General features: G+C 35.0%; 1 protein-coding gene across 2 annotated transcripts in view; it reads left to right on the top strand.

Annotated features, from left to right (window-relative positions):
* Positions 1-18353, top strand: part of LOC109050806 (NEDD4-like E3 ubiquitin-protein ligase WWP2) — a 50391-nt gene that overhangs the window by 14542 nt on the left and 17496 nt on the right. For both annotated transcript variants that reach the window (XM_042753505.1, XM_042753504.1), the window contains exons 6-10: positions 7478-7544; positions 8556-8707; positions 10534-10690; positions 10770-10859; positions 12174-12348. In XM_042753505.1, the coding sequence (XP_042609439.1) occupies positions 7478-7544; positions 8556-8707; positions 10534-10690; positions 10770-10859; positions 12174-12348 (641 nt within the window). The remainder of the gene's footprint in view (positions 1-7477; positions 7545-8555; positions 8708-10533; positions 10691-10769; positions 10860-12173; positions 12349-18353) is intronic.

Genomic DNA, 18353 nt, shown 5'->3' with positions numbered 1-18353 from the left:
CCAACAAAGAATAGTGTGGTCAATAGTGTCGAGCGCAGCACTAAGATCCAATAGCACTAATAGAGAGATACAACCACGATCAGATGATAAGAGCAGGTCATTTGTAACTCTAATGAGAGCAGTCTCAGTACTATGATACGGTCTAAATCCTGACTGGAAATCCTCACAGATGCCATTTTTCTCTAAGAAGGAATATAATTGTGAGGATACTACCTTTTCTAACATCTTTGACAGAAAAGGGAGATTCGAGATCGGTCTATAATTAACTAGTTCTTTGGGGTCAAGTTGTGTTTTTTTTTTGATGAGAGGCTTAATAACAGCCAGTTTGAAGGTTTTGGGGACATATCCTAATAACAATGAGGAATTAATAATAGTCAGAAGAGGATCTATAACTTCTTGAAGCACCTCTTTTAAGAGCTTAGATGGAATAGGGTCTAACATACATGTTGTTGGTTTAGATGATTTAACAAGTTTATACAATTCCTCCTATAGTAGATAATGAGTGGAACTGTTCCTCAGGGGATCTATAGTCCACTGTCTGATGTGATACTGTAGCTGATGGCTGCATGGTTACAATTTTATCTCTAATAGTATCGATTTTAGAAGTAAAGTAGTTCATAAAGTCATTACTGCTGTGATGTTGAGAAATGTCAACAATTGTTGGTTTTATTTTTCGTTAATTTAGGCACTGTATTGAATAAATACCTGGGGTTATGTTTGTTTTCTTCTAAAAGAGACAAAAAGTAATCAGATCTAGCAGTTTTTAATGCTTTTCTGTAGGATAGTTACTTTCCCTCCAACCAATACGAAATACCTCTAGTTTTGTTTTCCTCCAGCTGCGCTCCATTTTCCGGGCTGCTCTCTTTAGGGTGCGAGTGTGCTCATTATACCACGGTGTCAGACTGTTTTACTTAACCTTCCTTCCTTAAGCGTAAAGGAGCAACTTTATTTAAAATGCTAGAAAAGTTGTTCTGAGGTTTTGGATATGCTAAGGAATTGGTATACATCAGGGAGATTACCTACAAAAGCTTTTGTCTTTTGTGGTAGAAGTGATGGTTCTACCATACTTGTAACAAGAAGTAGAATTTACAGTTTTAGCTATATAAAGTTTGCACAAAACTAAATAATGATCTGAGATATCATCGCTTGGCTGCATAATTTCAACACCATCAGCATCAATTCCATGGGACAGTATTAAATCTAGAGTATGATTTCGACAATGAGTAGGTCCTGAGACATGTTGTCTAACCCCAATAGAGTTGTCTTACAATTAATTTACTTTTTATAAAACATTTTTTTTTTTCAAATATAAATAATATCAGCACCCTCCCCCATGCATTTGATATTTTGTGCAACCTCTTTTGTGAATCTGCTGGAATCTCTTTTGTGCACTAGTACAAATAAAACATGCAATCATTATTATGTGAAACTTGTTATTCATTCAAGTCATCCTCCTCGCTGTGTGTGGTGTCAGTGAAGACTTGTCCTCTTCCAGGCTGATTCTTAACATCTCCAATAGATTTTAACTCCCTAATTATTGCTCTAATAATGGAAATTTAACAGTTTGGCTCATTTTATTTTAGCCATTTCATGATTTGTGTAGCTCTCCAACACAGTGAAAGAGGAATTTGGTCTGTATGTCACCTCACATTTAAACCCGAAAGAAGTCGTCATGTCTTACCACTGAAGCATTCATAATCACACAAGAAACCATATTGTACAAAATTAATGGGAATGTATTTTAATTTGGAATTTTTAGTCATGCCAGTAATTTGTGGTACTCATTTTGGAGAAAAAAAAATCATTTCAATAAAGGTCAGATTTTTCTGAATATTTTGAACATAAGCAGCCAAGACAGTTTTCACTAATACAGCTTGGAGAATAACAGCATTTTTCTGTTTCTAGATCATTTGTAAACATGATGGTGCATCAGTTGTCTCTCAGAGGTGTCCTTTGTATTGCATCCATAGCATCAGTCTATGTGAACTACATTTACTGAAAAAGATTTTACTGCTATTTATTGGGTGTCATGTGAACTATTTATTTTGGGTATTGATTTTACATTGGATGTCAAAAACTAGCTGAGAAAATATATGACCATTATTGTATAGCTACTAGGGCTGCAAAACGATTAATCGCGATTAATCACATTCAAAATAAAAGTTAGTTTACATACATTGTGTGCAGGGCCTTCAAAATCGCTAGCCCGATGTCCTGGGGCTATTGTGTTTTCCAGTCGGGCTACCAAAATGTATCACCGCCCTGCCCTATGGTCTATCTTGAATAGTGATGTAAAATTCCTAACTTGATTCGCGTTGTTCACTCACTTGTAGGGGTGATATGGATCGTAGTTGATCGTTTGCACTTGTTTCTAAGTCTTGCCGATATAAACATTCATGCGTTTTAAACCATTCGCGTGCATTCGGAGCTTGCACGCACTCATTCAAACCACGCACAGAGAGCCACGTTTCAGACAATTTTAACTGTCATTTTACATGTCATTTTGCATTATTGACACACTGTTTTCCTAATTAATGTTGTCCAGTTGCTTTGACGCAATCTTTTTTGTTTAAAGCGCTATATAAATAAAGGTGACTTAACTTGACTTGACAATGCACATATACAGAATTGATTCCTCCTTGCTTCTGAATGAACACATACACACAAAATTATCTCAAAATAATTGTCTCGCCAAGTATTCTCGTAAACACAGTCGGTTATGTCTTAAGCGAACGTATACAGTGGAGAAAGAAATCTCCTGTGCATTATTATATTGGATCTGTGCGGTCTTAAAGTGGCAGCAGCCTTTAAATACCTGGTGTTCCATTAGTGCCACCTACTGTCAGAGAGTGACATTTACGCATTTACACTCTCTGACAGCAGGTGACACTAATGGAACACCAGGTATTTAAAGGCTGCTGCCACTTTAAGACCATATGCACGTATCCAATATAATGAATATTGGATCCCCATTCACAAAGCTAAAATCAGACCATTCTGATTTTGCTTTAAATGTTTTAATTATACAATCCAATAACATGTATTTAGCATCTTTTTTGGATAGTTATTCAAATAGTTGCCTCTGAATTTAAATAGAGCACAGACAAAGCCTTTGTTTATTTAAAGATATTTCTTTTAGTTGTATAATTTTTTTATTTGATTCGGGATTTGTTTTAAAATTTCAAGTTAGTTTTATTATTCAACATTTCAATTTCACAAAGAAATATGCAGCATTTTGTCTGAGAAATACAAACCCAATTCCAAAAAAGTTGGGACACTGTACAAATTGTGAGTAAAAAAGGAATGGAATTATTTACAAATCTCATAAACTTATATTTTATTCACAATAGAATATAGATAACATATAAAATGTTGAAAGTGAGACATTTTGAAATGTCATGCCAAATATTGGCTCATTTTGGATTTCATAAGAGCTACACATTCCAAATAAGTTGGGACAGGTAGCAATAAGAGGCCGGAAAAGTTAAGTGTACATATAAGGAACAGCTGGAGGACATTTTGCAACTTATTAGGTCAATTGGCAACATGATTGGGTATAAAAAGAGCCTCTCAGACTGGCAGTGTCTCTCAGAAGTCAAAATAGTGGAGCAATATCAGAAAGGAGTTTCTCAGAGAAAATTTGCAAGGAGTTTGAAGTTATCATCATCTACAGTGCATAATATCATCCAAAGATTCAGAGAATCTTGAACAATCTCTGTGCATAAGGGTCAAGGCCGGAAAACCATACTGGATGCCCGTGATCTTCGGGCCCTTAGACGGCACTGCATCACATACAGGAATGCTACTGTAATGGAAATCACATCATGGGCTCAGGAATACTTCCAGAAAACATTGTCGTGAACACAATCCACCGTGCCATTCACCGTTGCTGGCTAAAACTCTATAGGTCAAAAAAGAAGCCATATCTAAACATGATCCAGAAGCACAGGCGTTTTCTCTGGGCCAAGTCTCACTTAAAATGGACTGTGGCAAAGTGGAAAACTGTTCTGTGGTCAGATGAATCAAAATTTGAAGTTATTTTTGGAAAACTGGGACGCCATGTCATCCGGACTAAAGAGGACAAGGACAACCCAAGTTGTTATCAGCGCTCAGTTCAGAAGCCTGCATCTCTGATGGTATGGGGTTGCATGAGTGCATGTGGCATGGGCAGCTTACACATCTGGAAAGGCACCATCAGTGCTTAAAGGTATATCCAAGTTCTAGAACAACATATGCTCCCATCCAGACGCCGTCTCTTTCAGGGAAGACCTTGCATTTTCCAACATGACAATGCCAGACCACATACTGCATCAATAACAACATCATGGCTACGTAGAAGAAGGATCCGGGTACTGAAATGGCCAGCCTGCAGTCCAGATCTTTCACCCATAGAAAACATTTGGCGCATCATAAAGACGAAGATGCGACAAAGAAGACCTAAGACAGCTGAGCAACTAGAAGCCTGTATTAGACAAGAATGGGACAACATTCCTATTCTTAAACTTGAGCAACTAGTCTCCTCAGTCCCCAGACATTTGCAGACTGTTATAAAAAGAAGAGGGGATGCCACACAGTGGTAAACATGGCCTTGTCCCAACTTTTTTGAGATGTGTTGATGTCATGAAATTTAAAATCAACTTATTTTTCCCTTAAAATGATACATTTTCTCAGTTTAAACATTTGATATGTCATCTATGTTGTATTCTGAATAAAATATTGAAATTTGAAACTTCCGTTTTTATTCACAATTTGTACAGTGTCCCAAATTTTTTGGAATCGGGTTTGTAATAAAAGGACACCTTTTCGTTTATAATTTGTCTTAAATGTAATTTTGTAAAAAAATAAATATATAAATAAACTGTAAGAAAATTGTATGGTGTAATCTGTATTGTGAATTTTATCGCATCATAAGTTGAAATCGTTACACTCCTATTTGCTACTAGTTTTTGCTGATCATGCTGATTTGTTCGCAGTAAAAGTTCAGCTGATGTCTTTTTTTATTCGGGCTAGTTAGATTAATTTTGGTCTACAAAAACATGAAGAATGCCTGCCCGAAGGGCTACCAGGGATTTAGAAATTTTGCGAGCCCTGGTGTGTGTGCACTGTGTATATGTAATATGTATATATAAATACACACACATACGTGTATTTATTAAGGAAAAAATTTTAGATTTATAAGTAAAATATTTGTGTGTGTGTATATATATATATATATATATACATATATATATATATATATAAATGTATATTTTAAAAAAAATTACAAATATCATTTATAATATATGCATTTATTGTTTATATATATATATATATATATATATATATATTTTTTAAATAAATACATAACTTTTCACATATATAAACTACATAAAAAAAAAACACAATTAAACATTTATAAACACTAAATAAATATACACTGTACACACACATATAGTATGTAAACAAACTTTTATTTTGAATGAGATTAATTGTTTTGCAGCCCTAATAACTACAGATATCAACAAATTAATTGATGAGCAAATAATTGTCAGTCCTATGCTTAAAATGCTACTCATACAGTTTTAGTCATTCAGAAATTTCTGTGACTTTGGTCGAATGCATGTGTTGCATTTATTTGAGAAAATCTTCTTTTGTAAACACATTTTGAAATATGGACCTGTTTGGAGCTGCTTAAAACATGAATGAGGTTGTAACAAACACCAGTACAAGCTCTGAGTGTAAATGCTTCTTATTCATGTGTCTATGAAGGACTTTACTGTTGTTCTGGAGATGAATAATAATAATCTGTTGCTTATGATTTTGTTGTGTTTGTTTTTTCAGTGATTTGCCTGACTTTATCTTTCATTGGCCGTTTGACATGTGAAATGTCTTTCACAACATACCAGAACAACAACTGGCTTTGTGATGCGCTCTCAAATTCTGGTTTTAGCCACGTACAGTATACAGCTCTGGAGTGGGTTTTCTCTCAGTGTGCGAGTTTGTGTTTGACCTTCAGCGGTGGATAAAGGTTGAGTGTGTGTAGGTCTGTTAGGGTCCTCTGTTCACTCTGAAGTCGCTCTTGTTGGTTTAATGTTTTCCCTCATTTCCCCTGGCAGTTTTTTTTTTTTTTTTTTTTGAAACGCTTGCACTACATAAACAGCTCTTTGTGTACAGACCTGGGGAAAGACAGAATGGCACACACATTTAGTAAACAGAAACGTTTGCTCAAGCTTACTAAGCTTCAAACTTTCTTACAGTTACTTGTGATTTTTGTAATAAAAGGTTTAATGCCACTCCACTTCAGTTTTACAAGTGCAAGCCTTTTATTAACAGATACTTTCATGTTAAACTTTTAATAATTTCTAATAATATTTCTAATAATTCTGTTATATTGTGTCACTCAACACTTTTAATGCAGATCACTCCACCTTCATGTTTTAAAACATCATCCTTCACATCGGCAATATCAGCACAGTGAGGTGCGGTCACGCTGAATGCAACAAATTTTGTACAACGGAGCAGTGTAACTTTTTAATTGTTTCTTTAACTGTATTTTATTTTGATAATGAACAGGCTTCACTATATCAAAATTATGTTGTGGTGGCGCGTAAGGCATCGGCGTGATGGTCATACCAACGCTGGTTGGTTATACAGAAGCAAGACATTATTCAAAGCTGTCAAGCTTTTGCAAAATAATTAAAACTTTAAAGCTTTTGCAAAATAAAGAAAACTTCTCTCTGTTGTTTCGTTTTCCTTTCCGAAAACTTTGGAGTGTGTGAATGAACCGTAATTTAGCACATTTTTTGTTTTGTTTCGTTAATCTGTCAATATGATTTAAGTGAAATATATTTAGTGTATATGCCTATATTCCTTTTTATGTAAGCTTGCAGTTTTTCTGTTTTCTCCATTCACAGAAGTGCTGCAGGTGCTTGTGATCTGTTGAATTCATCTTACACTATCCTCAGATAAACTCTAAGGGCGGTGCATTGCCATTGCGACTTACATATGATCAGTTCACAGTTGAGCGGACATTTCACTAGTTGGCTTCAGCGTCACATTTGCATAGGCTGTACTACTGTAATTCATGATTGGTTGACAGCAAATTTCAAATATTAAATGGAATGATAAAATAATGTTATTAACTGGTTAATGGCCTTTTCAAATTTTCGATTCTGTTCAGAACTTTAAAATTTTATTTAGTTTCTGTTTCTGTTTCTGTCAAAATTTTGTTCGTTTCCGGTTTTCGTTTTCGTTCCTTGAACCAGTTCAGAGCCCTGCTCTGTACCTTTTGGAGCATTACAGCATTAGATGTTCTTTGTGCTTTTGTAAACAAATGTGTGAAATTATCAATTATGTAGTCATGAAAAGTCGGTCATTTGAAAAGCATCACTGGTTTTTACTCTGTAATGCATGGTCACCGAGTAGGAATGACAAACCTTTCTGTGTGATGTATGTGAATCAGTCCTAATGATGATTTTGTGTATTTTTGTCTGTGCAGAGATAGCTCACATGAGCAGGTCTAATCACAGTGAGGAGAGCTCGAGTACCAGCAGCCCCCGTGAACGGTCAGCACAAATATCTCTATTTCTCCCATTGTTAATCACTGATTATTCATAATGTAGCTTCTGCTCGTTTCATGTCTTCTGTTGTTCTGTCTCTCTGATGTCCTGGTAAGCACAGCCTTGTTTTCTGTGCATGATATCCTAAATGGGCTGAAGAATCACAAGTTGGTGTTAGGGGTTAGTGGTCTGACCGCATTTTTTGAGTAGTCCAGTGAATTGAATACACTGAAATATGCTTTATGCAATTTTTACATTTACATTTAGTCATTTAGCAGATGCTTTTATCCAAAGCGACTTACAAATGAGGACAATGGAAACAATCAAAATCAACAAAAGAGCAACGATATGCAAGTGCTTTGACAACAAGTCTCCATTAGCTTAACACAGTACACCTAGCAAGGTTTTTATTTTTATTTTTTATTATATAATAAATAAAAAGAAAATGGATATAATAGAAAAGGAATATAGCAAGCTAGTGTTAGAGGCCTTTTTTGGTTTGGTTTATTGTATAATAAATAAAAAGAAAACAAATAGATAGAATACAAAAAGATTAGAGAAGCTAGTCTTAGTTTTTTTTTCTCTTTTTATTTTCTCTTATTTTGAACTTTTGTGGAACCAACACAATTAAAATAACAAAATGGTCAGTTCTATCAAACCAGGAGTTGCAAAACCCACCAGTATGTCCCAGATAATCATGACTGGCAAGCAAATGTGTTACTTAAACATTTTCGTCATAAACGTTATCTAGTCCGTCTAGGCCGGATTTACTGAGATCCCAAATAATAGAATTTGCTTGGGCAATCTAGCAAATTGTGTGCACGCTCCGTGGGAGTGTTACAGGATGTTTACTAAAAATACTTGCCCCATGTCCAGATAGGTTGGACATACCCAGAATTAAACATATCCACTGTGTGTGGGTTTACAGAGGCATGGCAGAAAATACACAGAAATAACCATCACGTGTATGTACAATAACAATGCTGTGTCTGATATGAATCTCTCATACATTTCCAGAATTTTAGCTCACTCTGTGGGTTCTTGTGGAGATTCTCCAGCGGACATCAGAGGAGCTGTTCTCACCAATGGAGAACTGAACGGAGAAGCTGCGGACGACACATGCCTCCACAGCAGCTCAAAGACGGGCATCAGCAGCCTGAGCAGTGCTGGTCAGATGCACACACACACACTACACCTAACCCTACCCCTTACAGGAAACTTTAATTCAAGTGCTGTCACACGATTAATTTCATCCAAAACAAAAGTTTTTGTTTACATAATATATGTGTGTGTGTACTGTATATATTTATTATGTATAAATATAAATACAAACACATGCATGTATATTTTTACGAAAATTATATTATGTTTATATATTAAATATATTTATACAAAATATAAGAATATAAACTATATACATGTATATATTTACAATATATACTGTATGTGTGTTTATTTATATATACATAATAAATAAACAGTGCGCACATTCATACAGTATATTATGCAAACAAAAACTTTTATTTTGGATGCAATTAATTGCGATTAATCATTTGACAGCACTAGTTAATTCACAAAGGTGCTTTTATTTTGACAAAAACGTGTAAGGACAGTAAGAATTGTTGTGCTTTTAATAATAAGCGCATCCCGCCCTTTATTTTCTCATTCATCCATGCTTCTTTATTCGTCTGATCTTTCATGTTTTGGTTACCTGAACTTTTAATGGAGGGACAGAAACCTCCCCTAATTTGTGTTTCACAGTTTTATGGGTTTGGAATGAAATGAGTGGAAGTAAATGATGACAATTAGCCATCAGAGGATAGTTCATTTAAAAAAAAAAATTCTGTCAATTTAATCACCCTCATGTCGTTTCAAAACTTTCTTTTGTGGAACATAAAAGAATGTATTTTGAACAAATCCCTTTTTTCACGATTTCCTTGCATAAGTGTTTTTGTATGTTATGTCATAAGAATGGAATGGAGCACTATATTGTTTATGTAAAGGTGCTTTGTCAATGGCTCAACGACTCCTCTCTGTGCCAATCACAACAGGCTTCTCCAGCTGACCAATCAAAGCAGAGTAGGCTTATGGAAGGGAGGGGCTTGCTCTGAACTTCCTTGGAAAGAATCATTTCCTAATCATTGGCAAATGACTCTAATATTAAATGTATATTCTGAGAAAATTACAATGTTTTCTGACCTTAGATGCATTTAAACCTGTTGTAGGGGACTCCAACACAATATTAGAATGCTTTAAAATACCATGTGACCTGCTCTTTAATGATATGATATTCTAAATAAGAAACTAAATCTGCCAGCAGGTGGCAGTAAATGTCTTTTCGAGTCATTCATTCATTCGATTTGTTTAAAAGGCTGATTCATTCAGGAATGAAGTAAATGGCTCTGTTTATAAATGGCCCTTTGAATCATTGATTCACACGATTCATTCAAAACACGGATTAATTCAGAAACTAAACACTGCTGTGTTTCTCCGAGATGCACAACAGTTCTGCTGTGGCTTTACAGGTAATATGTTCTCTGCTAAATTGAGTAAAAACATAAAACTGGGTTTATTAACTTCTTATTTACTAAACTGTTGTATAAAATCCTACTTGCACTCCTTATATTCGGGACAAAATCACCACTTGTGTAATACTGCTCTCCCTGCTGGCGTGATATCTATCGCACGATATAAATATGAAACAAAATTTTTTTGCCCTAATATCTTGAATTGCATTTATGGAGTTGTATCCCTGCATATTTGTCAACAGTCAACTGTATGAAATATAAGATGATGTACAGGTCTGGGGGCGGGGCCAATGTATTAACTGCGTTAAAATATTTTAATTGCGTTTTTTTTATTTTAATTTTAATGTGTTAAACTGACAGCCCTAGACATAATATAAAATTAACGCCTTACTCAGGCCCTAGTAAACACTCTTTGAGTGGCCTGCTTTGGAATGATGGTGTTCAATGTTTTGTTTGTCTTTGCTCAGGTAAAGGTGAGACGGCTGCTAATGGCTCACCCTCACTGAGCTCAACCCCCTCTGCTGAGATGGACAGTTCTGCCCCGCCAGCAGCCACAGAGACCCCATCCTCCACCGACCAGAGCAGTACAGCCACAGAGACACACAGCGATGAACTGCCTGATGGGTACGTCAGAGAGCTGCGGCTGAATTTAAACATCAGCGCATGCCGTTTCGGTTTGCTCAGTGTTTTTTATCTCTTGTAGTTGGGAACAGCGAATTCTCCCTCATGGACGAGTCTACTATGTGGATCATAACACAAAGACCACCACATGGGAGAGACCCCTCCCACCAGGGTGTGTATGTCTTTATCACATGTTTGTGTTTATAGTGTTTATGGAAGGAGTTACTAGATCAGTCCAACCCTTAATAATTTGCACATTAACATCAAATCTCATTTCAGCACCCTATAAGGTGAAATAATTTCAGATTAGGGTTGTGTGATTTGTATCGGTTATGAAAATATCGTAATTGTTGTTTGTGGAAGCTTACTTTATGGAGTAGGTCACTCACTTTGAAAAAAACAAAAAAAGCTGCCTTGAGATGCACGCTTTTTCTGACGGATATAGAATATCAGCAAGTGTGATACTGACCATTGAAAATGGGTTAAATTCAGCAATTGATTGATCTAAATGTAGATGTTTAATACGAGTTCACACATACACCACATATATTACGATCACATGTCTTAAAAAAAAATGTAATATAACCCTAAGAGGGAGTGATTCTCTTTGGAAGTCAGTTGTGTCTTTTGACACTTGTGTGTTCCTGTGACCTGCTTCATCAAACCCGAACAATCAGTGAAGGTTCAAGATGAACTTTGCTGTAAAAAAAATTTGGTGTCCATTGGTGTTTGGACCCAGATGATTTCCCCTCACAGTTATGTTTGTAATTGAATTTTTTTTTTTTTCTGATTAAAAATAAGAATTTGACAAAATATAATACATATATCTAATAAGGTTAACATAGTCGTTGTTACTTAGTTTATTTGTAATATTTTCTCCATTCAATTTTTCATGTTATTTGTGAAGGATCAACCCCCTCAGTGTATACAAGATATGCGATTGGTCAGATTTTCTACCATTTCGCTAAAATGAATGAATATTTTGTGAAGGTGCACTTAGTACCGTAGAGCTTTTCCACTCTTCATCAGATAGAAATAACGTTTGACGTAATCAGGCATAGGTGTTTGATTTATTCCTTTTTAGGATCTTTATCGAAAAGGGGAAATACAGTTTTATTAAATTTAAATCTTTATTCTTTTTTGCCATCTTTTGGAAATGCACATTTGAGCTTTCAGTAGAAGTAGCAGGAGAAAAGGTCACAAAATGCAACCATGTAGTCACTGTCTGGAGCTCTGCATTCACACAGAATGAAGGATCTTCAGGCATAAAAAAAAAAAAACCTGAGCTACTTTTAGTCTAATTGCACAAGATGCTGTAAAAAATGGGAAAACATGGCAAAAGGTCAAGGATCCTGTGTATTGCGAGATTGCATTTGAAAAATCCAAAATTTGTGGAGTATTTGGGAGTGTTAATAGTTTCCTTTTGTGCATGACTACTTATGCATATCTTGGGCTGGTGTTAATCCATGATTGGTGTCTGTTGTAGCTGGGAGAAGCGTGTGGATCAGCGTGGCAGGTTCTACTATGTGGATCACAACACCAGAACCACCACGTGGCAGCGGCCCACAGCCGAGTCTGTGCGCAACTACGAGCAGTGGCAGTCTCAGCGCAGCCAGCTGCAGGGAGCCATGCAGCAGTTCAACCAGAGATACCTCTACCAGGTTAACAACACTTCATTCTCCTCATTAGCAAAGTGCTTTTGAGTTACGCATGTCTTCTACTTCTCTTTGACACTAAAGGGCTAACAACATAACACAGAAAAGTGTGTACTAAGCTCTGATTTAGAGGTTGCACTACAAATAATCATCATCCATCACTGATTTGGATGTAAATGTCAGTGCTGTATTTCATGCCAGTCAGTTCTTTACACCTTCTCTTTGGGGAGAAGTCTATTTTTTGTGAAACATTATTAAAATCTAAAATAACTTTGGCAAAGCTGAATTTTCAGCATCATTACTCTAGTCTTCAGTATCACATGATCCTTCAGAAATCATTCTAATATGGTTTAATAATATGCTATTTTCAACATTGATAATCAGAAATGTTTATTGAGCAGCACACAAGAAACATTACTGATTAGTATCTATGTTGAAAACAGGTGTGCTTCCCAATATTTTTCTGGAAATGGTGACTTTTTAAGGATTCCTTGATTATTAAAAAGTTCAAAAGAGTGTTTATTTGAAATAGAAACATTGTAACAGTATAAATGTTCACTGTCACTTCAGTTTAATGCATCCTTGAAAAGTAGCACGGTTTCAAAAAAACAACAACAACACATGAATATAACTGCACAGCAGTTTTTAACATTTAGCCAACAGTTTTTACTGTTTAGCCAGAGGAGAACTGGACGTTTATCTCTGCAGTAGCTTCACTAATGAAAGCTCCTTTATATTTATATCAGCAGTGAGGTGACGACATTGCCTTTTTGAATTATCCAGCTCACAGCTTGACTATTAGCAGAGATATGATGCACAGATATACAGTGGTGGCCAAAATGATTAGAACACTAGTATTTTTATTGTATGGAACCCCCTCTTCTTCAGCTTTAGGGTGCATTCTGTGAGCTTCTCCATTTTATAAGCAAAGATAAAACTGGACCAAGATGTTTTGAACTTTGTTAACTTTAGAATACACAACAGTTCTCTGTAGGTTCTATAAAACACACTCAATAACCCTTTGCAACAGATGAAGGAACTCACTGTGCTCTCAGGATCCATACTAACCAGCCAGGACCCACCCTTTAAGTTCAGAGTGTTTGAATACCGCAGCTCCGTGCGAAGACCCGATTCCAGCGAATCTGGGGCATAGGATCGTCCACCAAGTGTGTGTTGGCATGCAGACGATAATGATCCATGTAAAACTTTGTGCCTTTTTCATTTTTGCAACAACAACAACCAGAGAAGATCAACGTAAGATGGGAAGAATCGTCTGCTCGGGAAAGCCTTTTCCCAACTTTAAACTTAATCTGAAACCGTACAGTGCTTGCATGCCTTGGAAAAGTTTCAGAAGAAAGTTTTGAATGAGGAGAGACTCTTTTCCAATTTGTGTGTACTGCAATTGCCTCATTAAAAAAAGTATAGTGTGTGCATATCGCCATCATAGCTTCTTAATTTACTGATAATTTGCAGTTTAGGCCTCCAAAAATGGCTTTTAAATATGATGCTAAAATTACTAATATTGTCCTGATAAAACTAAAACTTTTTTTTAGAAATTTTAATATTGATATTGTGATACTGTTCTTGATGCTTGTTAAAAGATGATAATGATAAAAAATATTTACAATACATGCAGTTGAGGATCCAAAAATAAAGATATTAAGTGCCATTATAGAATTTGTCAGCAGTTGCAATATGAGAAATATTGATCGTGTTTATCTATTTATTAGGAGCCTATGATTTCCGCGATGCTGAAAACACGCACAGAATCACAGAATTCAGTCATAAAAATGGAATTTGGATGGATACATCAAAAGTCGCACTTAAATCAAAACACGATATGGACTAGTGTCTGTGAATATTAAGCTGCAAAATACTGTTTAAATATCAATCCTGTGTGATCTGCGTGTCTCTGTGGGAATGAATGGCACAGACACTCGGTTTTGCTTACTGCATATATTGAAGTGTGCCTGATGCTTGCAGTGTTTCCAGTTTCTGCACTTTTCATTTCATGAGCATTTTACCATTTCTTTTAAATAAAAGTATCCTCATATCATATACACCCAAAACCTAGCAACAGCAGCCCCTCAAAATAAAAGTTTGGTTTAACTTGAAGAAACAGAAACAGAAGTATCACTTCATAATAAAATTATTATTATAGAAACATTATTTTTAAAGGGATATTTACTAGAAAATTTCTTTACCAGAATTTATTTAGCATAAAGATGTTAATACACAACAAAAAAGGAGAAATAAATATAATAATAATAATAATAATAAATTGGGGGGGGGGCAAGGGGGGGGGGGCAATAAATTAGAGATGCTTTTGATTATTAATATGTAATGAGTCCATTAAAATGGAATCCAGAAAATTAGTGGAAAACAGTATTTGGTAAAAGTAAAAAATGGAAAAAAATATTTTTATTAAACTTTTTATAAATTACTGTTAATATTGTAAGTTTCATGATTTCAGTGAATTTCACATGTTTTTTGATTAATAAAATTTAACAGTCTCAGAAAATAAAAACGGAAAAAAATGAATTTGGAAAAAAATAAATAAAATGGAGTATAAATGGCCGCAATTTAGGCTTTCCTTACGACTGTAACATTAATAGTCTACATCAATAACATAAGGGCATCTTTACACTGCAGGGTTAAGGCCTGCTCAAAAATCTCTGTAAGCACATAATGCTGCATAAAAACCAGGCTAAGTGAAGCTTGCTCTGACCCACCTCATACCCTAAAATCAAAGTATCCAGTTGTATTTGCTATGTAAATGCATTTAAGCAGCTTCTGAGCTGCATTATGTGTAAAGACACATAAATGCTGCTTTCTGTGCCATTCTTGCAGTGTACATTTAGAAGTAAATGATCATGCTATGAAGTTTAGATGATAGTTTGCTGCGTTTGTTTAAGAGACCTTTGGTTTACTTCTCACATGAGTGTCAAATGTGACAGCTGATTCCCACATTACATGCCTGCAGTAGTTTGAGGGCACATGATGCTGCCATTAGGGCCTTTCGCACCGCTTTAGTTCCAGAACTAAATGTACAGTACTAAAGTACTGGGACGATTTTGCGCGAACTATTTAAATAAGTTGACTCAATATTTACAGTATGTTACACGGTGTTACATGGTGGGTGAGGGCACAACACAACACAGCTCACTCTTCTGGCCTTGGCTCATGTCGCTCAGCACACACTGGGCTTTTTGTGTGTTAATTGCAGTTCATTAGGATCTCCTGAGAGAATCGTGTATCATTAACAGCTGCTTCCGGCCCTAAATGAAAATAAAAAACTCTCTCACTGCTGTTCTCATATACTTACTGAAAAAAACTTTATGTATATTTGTGTATATATAAGAATCTTCTCACAGATTTTTCTAACAACAGTAGTACGTAGTAATCATGTCTTTCAAGCTTCAAAAATGAGCTTTAGTAGAGGGGAAGATGAATAATCAATTTAATTTGGGTCTGTTAAAAGATACTGTAAGATATTTCTATCGTCTTTCTTACTCTAAGACATATAGAGTACAAGGATTATTGTTTTGCTTTTTGGAGCTTGACAGCTGTTTAAATGTACTTTATTTTTATAGGAAATAATGACGGGAAAAGGTAATCTGGCAATTTCACTGCCTGCAATAGACCTACACTGCCTTTCAAATAATCAGTATCAGTAAGATTTTTTATGTTTTTTAATGGAGAATCTTCTGCTTATCAATGCTTTATTTATTTGATCAAAAATACATAAAAAATAGCAATATTGGGAAATATTATTGCAATTTCTAATATTGCTTTCCTGTTTTAATACACCTTAAAATATATTTTATTTCTGTGATGCAAAGCTGAATTTTCATCAGCCATAACTCCAGTCTTCAGTGTCACATGATCCTTCAGAAATCATTCTAATATTCAGATTTATTATCAGTGTCGAAACTGTTGTGCAGATAATTTTTTTTTTTTTTTTTTGGAAACTGATATGTTTTTTTTTTTTTTTTTAATGAATAAAAAGTTAAAAATATCAGCATTTAGACAAAATAGAAATCTTTTCTAACAATTTCAATCTTTACTACTACATTTTATCAATTTAACACATCCTTGCTGAATAAAAGTGTTAATTTCTTTAAAGACAAAAAAGAAAGAAAACATTTACAGACTCCAGACCTTTAAATAGTAGTGTATATTGTAACACAAAATTTCTTTTTTAAATAAACACTGTACTTTTTAACTTGTTAATTATCATAGAATCCTGAAAATAGTATCACAGGTCCTAAAAAATGAATATAACACTGAATATAAGTGTGATGGACACTGAAGACTAATAGTAATGATGCTGAAAATTCAGCTTTGCTTCACGGGAATAAAATATATTTTAAAGTATATTAAAATAGAACACTGTTATTTAAAATTGCAATAATATTTCACAAAATAACATTTTTTTTCTGTATTGCAGTTTATACAATACAGATTGTTTTCAAAGCAGCTTCACTCAATAAACAAGAAAATAACAGTATTAATATTGCCAAGTTCTTCAATTATGACACAAATACAATTGCAACTGTAAAACAGCTCTACAAGAGTAATTATTCAGCTCAATTTACTTTAATGATAATTCAGTTTATTCCAACAACAGTACAATCCATTGAACGCGCTGTACTTCTGTCTTCATTCCCATCATACATTAAAAATGGTTAGTCCTGACTCATCACAGTTCTAGCATGAACTGCTCCTTTAAGAGAAAGGAAAGTTTTCATTCTGTGGCCAGCTATATGGACAATTGAGTCTTCTATATCTTCGCTCACGCTCTCTCTCTCTCTCTCTCTCTAAGCCTTTATTTTTATCTTCTTCTCTCTGTTTCTTCGAGGCTTGGTTTGGGTCTAATGTCTGTGTGGAGGGAGTGAATATGATGTCATGGTTTTCTTTAATTTTTTCCCTACCTTTTTTAGTCATAGAAACTGCTGAGGGTGGGGCATACTGACACACATGCTAGTTTTTAACATCCCCCTCATTTTTGACCATTGTTAGCCCAACTAGGCATACAACTGCTAATGCTTCATAAATGAAGATGTGAGATATAAGATACAGTCCGCGAGCACCACTGATATAATGGCTTGCTGGAAAAAGGACAAAACTATGGTAAAATGGCCATTGTGAGATGCCAGTTTCAAATTTGCTTAGTCAGAGCACTTGGCTGCAACCGCAGGAACGCCTCTTGAGTTTAAGACGAAGGCAATGACACGGTAAAGGCCCATAGGAAAGTGGCAAACACTCATGGTCTTCAGTGGTCATTGCATTTTTAGTGCTTTTTTTTTCCTGAGAGAATCTTTATTTTTCTTCCTACAACATAAACACTTCCTTTAAAAGTGAAATGATTAGATGTTAAAATTCTTCCTCTTATGCAAGCTTAATATGCAGAGACAACTATAATAAAGCCTTTATGGGTTAGTTAGGATTACCTGCTTGATGGGGCAGATGAGGGGCAAGACAGGTTTTATTTTAGCTTTTGCTTTTATTGACGCTTGTGTTGCAGAAATTACACACTTCACCTTTAAATAGCAAGCATAGTGGATGAGAGAAAATGGAATTACATTATATAAATTGATAAAAATATATGCAGATGATTAAGACTTGATTAAGGCAAGTATAAAAAGATACATCCTGGAACCTAATTTTGGTCAACCTTTATTTGGGATTGATTTTTACATGCATTTTTAGTTTTATTTAAAAACACGTATGTTTTAAAATGTTTAAAACAAATGTGCCATGTTTTAAAACAGACTGTTCCATACGGAAACATCAATCTTAAATGTTTCATTGGGGAAATGTTTCATAATTTTGTTTCTATAAAGTCAGTCATTGAAAAGTGTATTTGTGACTCTGGACCAAAACAAGTCATAGGGTCATTTTTTTAAAATTGAGATTTATACATCATCCGAATGCTGAATAAATAATCTTTCCATTGATGTATGGTTTGTTATGATGGGATAATATTTGGCTGAGATACAACTATTTGA

This window comes from Cyprinus carpio, chromosome B25, assembly GCF_018340385.1.
Source record: "Cyprinus carpio isolate SPL01 chromosome B25, ASM1834038v1, whole genome shotgun sequence".
NCBI lineage: Eukaryota > Metazoa > Chordata > Actinopteri > Cypriniformes > Cyprinidae > Cyprinus > Cyprinus carpio.
Note: the sequence above shows the minus strand (reverse complement) of the source record. Positions and strands in the feature narration are given on the sequence as shown.